The sequence below is a fragment of the Pterocles gutturalis genome, unplaced genomic scaffold (assembly GCF_000699245.1).
Source record: "Pterocles gutturalis isolate BGI_N339 unplaced genomic scaffold, ASM69924v1 scaffold42234, whole genome shotgun sequence".
Taxonomy (NCBI): Eukaryota; Metazoa; Chordata; class Aves; order Pterocliformes; family Pteroclidae; genus Pterocles; species Pterocles gutturalis.
In genome coordinates this window covers 24,255-33,148 of record NW_010132274.1, presented here as the reverse complement: position 1 = coordinate 33,148, position 8,894 = coordinate 24,255, and the positions used below count along the sequence as shown (strand labels likewise).

Genomic DNA, 8,894 nt, shown 5'->3' with positions numbered 1-8,894 from the left:
GAGGAAGTTTTTTCCTGTGCGGGTGGTGAGGCAGTGGCCCAGGGTGCCCAGAGAAGCTGTGGATGCCCCATCCCTGGAGGGGTTCAAGGCCAGGCTGGATGAGGCTTTGAGCAACCTGGGCTGGTGGGAGGTGTCCCTGCCCATGGCAGGGGGTGGCACTGGATGGTCTCTAAGGTTCTTTCCAACCCAAACCACTCTGTGATTCTGTGATTACTCGAGCACTCAGGTCAGACGTGTAACCTGGGCTGCTAAATCAAAGCATGCTGCCATCCAGCTGACGGATGGCTCAGGAGCAGAGTCTGGTCTCTTGTGCTTTCTAGAGCTCTGTTAAGATTAAAAGAAAACCTGAAGAAGCCATTTCAAATTGCATAAGTTAATGGTTTCTCTCATTACATCAATATTTAAGCAGGACCCACATGTAATACACAATCTTTACTCAAAACTGTGGAATAAAATTATTTAAGAAAAAAGGGGAAGGATCTGTTGGGGACCTGGCCTTGGACAGCACATGCTCCCTGGCCCCTGCCTGTTCCTAGGAACAGGACAAGCATAGGGACAGTATTGCTGAGCTGTACACTTCACACTAGACTTCAGGACTGAGTGGTTCCAGGGGCAGCCCTGTTGCATTATATTCCGCAACGTGTTTGTATTGTGCATCCCTCTTTTAAGTTATCAGCTATTAATGTGCTTTACTAAAGCTGACCTTGTATTTTTTGGGTTTTTTTTGAGCAGGTTTGCCATGTGAGTTGCACAGCTGGAGGCAGATGGCAGAATACTCACCAGAAATGAGACAATTCGCTTGCATTCTCCACCTTTACCATAATAAGGCCTACGATTATCTACGGAAGATTCTTCCTCTGCCTCATTCTTCCAGCCTGACAAAGCAAGTTTTTATTCATTCGTTCATTCTGAATGTATTTCCAGGGTACTCATGTAGAAAGAGGTGTAACAGATCTGTCCCGAAAACATTCAGCGGGAGGGAGTGCTTTTCACTGATTTGTTTTAGTAACGTGAGAGTGGGAAGTGTGTGTTGATACCTCTCATCTCAGAGAACTGGTATGTATTCATTGCACGTGCGTCGCATTAACGAATTTAGAGGAATTTCAGAGCTTGCTAAGTATTCTCAGATGAGCACGGGTGTGAAAAATGCTACATTTCAGGGCCTCAGCTGCTGTAGGGTCTGTATGTGTTTTACTGTTCACTGGGGAAAAGGAGGAATAAAAAAAAGTGGAGGTGCTTTCCTACATTTTAGCACATGCTCGTGCCCTGGGATGTGGAGTGTAGACTTGTGAGAGGGGACGGATGAGCTGGATACTGGAAGGAAAGGCAAACAGGAGTAAGGTCATCTAGAAGGAAACAGCAGGAGGCAGTGTTAAGGGAACACCTCCACTGACAGCCAAACCTGAGTGAAGAGAGTAAGTGTCAGTAAGAGGAAATCAAAACATGGAGGACGTTGAGGCTGTGTTCTGGGAAAGGGAGGAGACAAGAAGGGGACATGAAAAAGTGAAGGACTGCATAAACCAGATGGACTGGACCTTTGGTTTTTCTCACCTTGCCCCACTCTGGGAAGTTGGTGAATCTTGAGGAGTGTCTGTTCCAAAGTCGTAGAAGGGAGGTATTTCTGTATCACGGGTTTGGTTACGGAACTCATTGCAAGTAGGCTGAAAATTTACTACCTGAAGTGTCGCCAGCCCCGTTATCGAGGAGTGAAGTTGTAACAGCACACAAAACAAAAGCTGAAGAAACTCTCCCCCTACAGATGTTGAGTCTCAAACTGCTGTAGTGTAGTTGCAGGATGCACAACAGCTACACACTTTGGCCGTGCCAGCTTGTGGGGGTTTCACACAGCTTCCTCCAAAGAATCTGTTCAAAGCGGTGAGAGGAGGTGGTGGACAGCGAGTGGACTGAGCAGAGTAGCGTTCCATATGGGCTGCTGAGGGTTTTGCGTCTTCCAAACTGGATGAAGATGTACAGTGTGGAGAAAGCCTGCTGGGAGGGAGAGCAGCCTGGCATTGCTGGCCCTCTGCATAGCCTGACTTGCACTTCTGTGGTTGGTTTAATTTTTTTTTTTTTTTTTTTTTGTCCTGATCTATATGTTGGAGAGGCAGGAAGCTGCTTTGTTATTTCCCTTCATGGTCAGTACTTTTGCTTGGCTTCCCATCACTAGGGTGTGAGAAAAGAAACTTGGAATGTGCATTAAGAAAGGCAGGGCTGCTTGCCTGTGGCTTAGCCAGCTCTGCAGCTCCGGGCATGGCTGACTATGTCCTAAGTGGTGAAAGGTGCTGGCTGTTGCTTCAGTTTTCTCAGAATCACATCTCCTAATGGCATCCTTCCTCCTTTTACAGTTGGCTGTCTAATAATGAGGATGCTGCAGGCTTCAGCAACAACATTTTTCTCCGCCTTCAGGAAAAGGTGGAGAGAGGGGAACAAGCCTACCGCTACTGTGCCCTGATGGTACAAGACATGTCCCTGCAGAAGCAGCAGGAGTGGGACTGGCAGACCCAGCAGCTGACAGGCTTTGTTGACTTGGGAGCAGGCGTCCTCGATGCTGATGAAGCTCCACTGGCCTCAGAAGTGATAATCCTCATGACAGTTGGCATCTCAAGTCCCTGGAGGGCTCCCCTTGGCTACTTCTTTGTGAACAGCACGACTGGCCACCTACTTGCTCAGCTCCTTCGTCAGACCATTAATAAGCTGAACAACATTGGTGTCACGGTGCTAGCTGTGACATCAGGTGCCACCGCTTGCGGTGCTGAGACTGCCAGAGCTCTGGGGATCAGGATAGATCCCGAAAGGATCCAGTGTACTTTCCAGCACCCACCTGGCTCTGCTCACAGCATCACGTACTTCTTTGACACTTGCCATGCGATCCGGCTGATAAGAAACGCGCTGCAGTGCTTCCAGAAGATGGAGTGGCTCAGTGACACTGTGCAGTGGCAACATGTGGTGGACCTGGCAACTTTGCAGGAGGAGAGAGTGGTAGATCCGTGCAGTCCCCAGTCAGGTGGACCTGGGAGTGAAGAGAGTTACCACCTGAAGGTCAACCTCGCTACTCCGTTATTCAGTGAGGGTGTTGCTGAGGCGCTGGAACACCTCCAGAAGCTGGGCCTGGCCTCGTTCTGCAACTGCAGTGGTACTGTCAGGTTTGTGCGTTTGATGAGCCATCTGTGCGATGTATTTCATGGCAGAGGGCCCTATGGAAGGGGACTGAAGGGGCCTTTGCTAGCTGGAAATTACACCAAAATAAGCCACCTCTTTAATGAGGCCAAGAGCTTCTTCACCACCTTAACGGACTCTATGGGGAGATACATTATTAAGAGCAAACGCAAACTAGGATTTCTGAGTTTCTTGCTCAATGCTGAAAGCCTCAAGTGGCTTTACACCAGCTCCGTGTGTCTGGAAGACACTCCTTCCCACCATCTCCTGACCCATGCCTTCAGCCTCGACCCACTGGAGCTGTTTCTCGGCGCCCTTAGGCAAGCCTGCGGCAGCAGCGGGAACCCCACCTGCGCCACGTTCCAGGCCGCGTATCGCAAACTGCTGGCCAGCTGCAGCCTGGCACCAGGCTCCCTGCAAAGCGGTGACTCAGGCACATCCCTCTCTCCGAGGAGAGATCTGACCCTGGGCAGTGTTCGTGCTCAGTATAACCCAGCTCGCGGGAGGACACAGGCAAGGGAGTACCCCGGTGCCGCAGGCTTGCTTCTGCCGGGCTCTGCACTGAGTAACGCCCTGACAGACCTCTCGCTGCACACACGGAGCATCGCCTGCGCCGCGGGCTTTGTTGCTGAGCAGTTGGCCTCAGACTTGCACTGCGAAGCTTGTCTTGCTTCCCTCTTTGAGTCAGATGAAAGCAGGCTAAGAGGTGGGTCGGTGCTCTACATAAAAAAGTTAGGAGGAGTGACTCTGCCCTCGGCAAGCGTGCACCACATCACCAGCATTTCAGAACAAGTCCTAAACTGGTATGGCAAAGCAAGAGATGGCAACAAAAACTCCAAGCAGTGGCATTTGTATCTAAAACAAAAAATCCTCCAGGAGCTTCTGGGACTAAGGTCCCTCTTCCCCACCGTCACAAACCATTTCTTTGATGGGGAGTTATGCATCAACAATCACTACACAATCTTAGTAAAGGAAATAACACAATGTTACTTAAACATCAGAACAAACCATGCCGAACACCTGAGCTTGAAATACCATTGTGGAAGGCACAGATGGAAGAGACTGAAGGGAAAGCATTTATTTCCATTGCTACTGGGTAGCTGTCAGTCGAGCCAAACCCACCTGGGGTCATGACTAATTGCTGTTCAGAGGATGGCAGTCCCCTACTGAGGGTCAGAGGTGGCCAGACCTAGGCAACACACGCAAGCAAACAACACGATGTCTTCCCGTGATTGGCCTGGCAAAACTGCTGTTGATAAGTGGTGATACGTTGGGCTGCTGCCAACAGTCTGATGAGAGTTTGAGCGAAGCAAGGAAGTTCTGATTCTGTGTTCCATCTAGCAGTCCTGCAGAGCAGCCACGTATTTCATCTGACTCATGGGGTGGGTCAGGATGAGCAATGGTTGCTCAGGATGCCTGGGAAAGGGGCAGGGGACGCTGCAGACACCCTGGAGGTGCTGCGTGGCTTGGTGCTGAGTGCTCTTGCCAGGAGGAGGAAATAGATGCATCTTCCACAGGGTGTGGGGGGGGACCTTGTATGCTGGCAGTTTGAGGTCATTAAAGCAGATCTGTTTTAAAAAAGCTGGAGGCAAGAAAGCTGACAGAGCTTTTACTTAAAAAGGAAAATAAAGATGTGAAAAGAAAATGGCACTCCAGCTGTGCACAAGCTCTAGTCTCCATTCCTACCTGTCTCATCAACCAGCTAACCAAGCTGTTGAAGTCTAGATCCCCAAGAGGGAGGACTACACTACCAAACTGCACCCCTAAACCCTCCTGTTTTACAAGTGAGGTAGTGGAGACTAAGCAGAGAAGCTGTTGTCCCCAAAAGCAAGAGGGCAACACTGAGGCTGTGGAGCCCAGCAGCACTGACCCTCTCCTTTCTGGGCAGGAGCCCCAGGCACAGCACGTGGGTGTGCTGCAGCTGGGCAAGCATTTCAGATCCCGTTACATGGCCCCATCAGATCACCCACCACCCGTGCCACATGGCCCCATCCTCCCAGAGCTGGCACATGTCCTGTAGCCCAGGACTCGAGGCAGTCTCCTTTTCGGACGTTGTTGGCACTGATTACTGAAATCATAGATTTGATGCTGAAATCCCAGTGGTACGTCGGTTGCACACACAATGGAATATTTGCACTGTCTCTAAATCTCCAGCCCCAGTATGAGCCGAGCCTTGGGGACCAGGCACTTTCCTCCCAGTGCATTTTTTTTGGCTGGCCATAGGCCTTCTGCCACTCCCTATCTGGGGAGCTGGTCTTGCTCGATTCATACTGAGCCATCTCTCAAATGCGAAGCTCTTACAGAGAGAAGCACAAGCTCCCGGCCCCCAGGATGGAGTTGGGAACATGGCATACCTGATACTATAAAAAAGCTTGAGAGTTGTTACAGGATCCCAGCACCAATGGGCATAATCTTCCAAAAGTACAGAGGTGCTGTTGCCCACTGCAGATACTGCTAGCTGTACTCACACCACAGGAATTGTCAGGTTTCAGTGGAATTTTTCAGCATTCACAATTCCACAACGGTGACCAAGTGATTTTCTGCACCACTCTTTTTCCTAGTGTCTCTTGGACACTGCGTTCTCTCTCAGCAACTGCTGATTGCTCAGATGTTCACCATCTCTCGCTGAAACACTCTCACCCTTCCTAGGACCACATCCTCCCTGAAGTCATAGAATCCTAGAATCATTCAGGTTGGAAAAGACCTCAAAGATCAAGTCCAACCATCAACCCAACCCCACCCAACCCACTAACCCATGTCCCCAAGCACCACATCTACACGTTTCTTGAACCCCTCCAGGGATGGTGAAGTCCATACAAACCCACCTCTAACCTCTACTGCAGCCTAAAGTAATCAACAGCCTTCTCCCAGGGCAGCTGGTGCGCTAGCGGGGGAAAAGCTCAGTCCAGGAACATCTTGTGTTTGCTCCACATCCCGACAATGCTCCTAGGACTCCCTGAGTGTTGCTGCTAAAAAAAGCTGAATGTAGAAATTGGATGCACAAAAATAAAACCAGGTTTTACTTTGCAGAAACAAATCACAACCTCTCTTAAGTGACTTGTACTTCTTAATGCAACAGGAAACAGCCTCAAGTTGCGCCAGGGGAGGTTTAGGCTGGAGATTAGAAAAGATGTCTGCACTGCAAGAGTGATGAGGCATTGGAACAGGCTGCCCAGGGCAGTGGTGGGGTCACCATCCCTGGAGGGGTTCAAGAAACGTGTCGATGTGGTGCTTGGGGACATGGGTTAGTGGGTTGGGTGGGGTTGGGTTGATGGTTGGACTTGATGATCCTTGAGGTCTTTTCCAACCTGAATGATTCTAGGATTATGTGATTCTATGAGAGTAATAGAGCTTTGCAAGAGTGCCTCACAAGCCTCCTCTCCAGGAGAGACAAAGACACAAATACCACACGAGCGGTGCATTGTGTCCTGCTAACAACCAGTCTAAGGCTCTTGACAAACCTTTGTCTCAAAGTTTTCCCCGGGGTCCTCCATGAGCTCTGTATGGCACCACACTGTCTCTGAGGGCGCTGCAGAACAAGCCGGTGGTACATCCTTGCACGTCTCTCTGCTCAGCCTGAGCCTGACTTGTCCAGCTCCTGCATGTGCAAAACCAGGCTTTCTCATTAAGGAGTTTAAAAGAAATGGAGCGATTATCACATAGGCTCAGCTACCCGTTGCTGGCTTGGTTGACACGTTTTGGCCCTTTATGAATGGTGTCACAATGTGCATGACAGCACTCCAGTAACCAGGGGTCTGTCTCCAGTAGGATTCGATCTCATACTGAAAAACCAAGCCAGTACTTGCATCAGAAGTGGACCTAGTGATAACAGATTTTGACATTTCAGTGAAAATATTTTGTCAGTGCTGAAGGAAAGGAGTGCAAAAAAAAAAAAGTATTTACAGAATAGTATAAATGTTTATTTTTCTTTGTGATTTATCTGACTGTTTTATTTTTACAATATAGAAAAGTGTATTCTTTGAATAGGTCTAGTAAATATAAATTTAATTTTTCTACTTTCAGATGTAAACAGAACTAGAAAATGAACCCTTGCCCCATTCCCAAGTATTTTTATGTAACTGGATGAACTTGACTGCAAATCTTGTCCAGCAGTTTGATGCAAATGGCTAAGGAAGTACAAAAACCATTTCACACGTATTACACCAGGGAGAAGGGAGAGAGGAAGCCAAGCTTAATATTTGAGAAAGCTTGTTCAAAACAAAATATAAGAACTAAGAGCATTTGATTGCACCTTAAAAGTCTTTACAAGCAAAATATTCTCAAGCAATGCCTTCATACATAATTACAACTGTAATCTAAATTTCACAAGTGTTTTTGCACACTATAAATACACATCACAAAAGGTGCAACTTAGAGTAAGACACAGAATATATACAAAATTAACATGGACTGAAGTCTGAACAGAAAAGGCATATTACATTCTGTTTGAAAAATAACATAAGTAGGTATTTATTCACTTACACTAATTTACATTTATACAAATCTTACTGGACATACTATATTAAGTCACTAGAAGTAAACTGAATAGCTGCACTATCTACATGTAAAGTTACTGCACTGACTTTTTAGTAAATCAAAGTCCTAATTATGAAAAAAAATGTCATTTACTTACACGAGGCAGATTCCCTTTTCAGAGACTTGCACAAATATCTTTGTTATTTATGCTCAGGGAGATGTTAGAGGACAGGGCCCTTCAGAGGGTGAGCAGGAGGCCAAACCTCGTCGGCAGCGGCCATCCCATGGGCTGTCCCGAGCTGCTGGCTGCCTCCCAGGCCCTTTGCACTCCCGAGGCATTTCGAGGACGCACCAGAGAAGGGTCAAGAAGAAAGAGCCTTCTGCTCAGTGCACAGGAGCATGGGGTGAAGGCAGGAGCAGAAGCATTCTCCCATCCTGTTGCTGTCACACATGGAGGCATTTAGCTCTGCTGCTGGTGTGCCTAGCCCCTACCTTTCCCCAGCCTGGTGCCCCCTAGAAAACCTGGAGGAAAGAGCGCCGCTACATTCCTCTGTATTTACAGTTTTACACAAGGAATACAAAATCCCTTTGGGAAAAACCTAGCTATCTTGTTCAGGCAGCGGTGAGACAGGTAATAAAAATGCCTGCGATTAAACACGGTTATTGATGTTCATGGTAGGCAAGTAACCTACCAGGTTCATTTTGCAAATGTGTTCCACTATTGAAAATGGGATTGCCTGTAACAAATACTGGAAAAAAATTCCCCTGCCCTAGTCCATGCGCAGCTGTAGTCAATTCCCCCGTCCCCCTGCTTTGTTGTGTAATCTATGCATCTGTTCTGGTAGCAATCCTGATTCTGTGCTAGCATCCTCTCTGATCACGGCTCTCACAGTCATTCCAAACACTAAAAAACCCCTTAGGCCAAGTAAATTGCCAACATACAGGGAAGCAGCATCGTGAAGACCCACAGCCAGGCCGAACATGATCCCTACCTGCGCTTCCAAGTTGACTGTAGATTGTCTCAAGTCCTCATTAAAACAACTGTGGTTCCACTGTCTCCCATGACCTCAGCTTCCCAGGCTTAAACACTTTTACAGGCTTACAGCTCAATCCTAGAAAACACAACAAAGTGCACAGCCCTGCCTCCAGTGAGGGATTAGGCTGCTGCAGACCTCTGAAAATCCAGCTTCATCTAAGAACCGGCATCCACCTGATGTACGCTCAGCTAACACCGTACACTGGGCAGACAGTCCAGCATTGTG

The 8,894-nt window shown here is 48.2% G+C and overlaps 1 protein-coding gene across 1 annotated transcript; it reads left to right on the top strand.

Moving 5' to 3' along the window:
* Positions 1-732: 732 nt before the first annotated feature.
* THAP9 (THAP domain containing 9) lies at positions 733-5,785 on the top strand (the record flags this gene model as incomplete). The annotated part of the gene is made up of 3 exons (XM_010080848.1): positions 733-883; positions 2,346-3,862; positions 5,718-5,785. Coding segments are annotated over 3 exons (1,736 nt in total), but the record flags the coding sequence as incomplete, so codon positions are not given.
* Between the last annotated feature and the right edge of the window lie 3,109 nt (positions 5,786-8,894).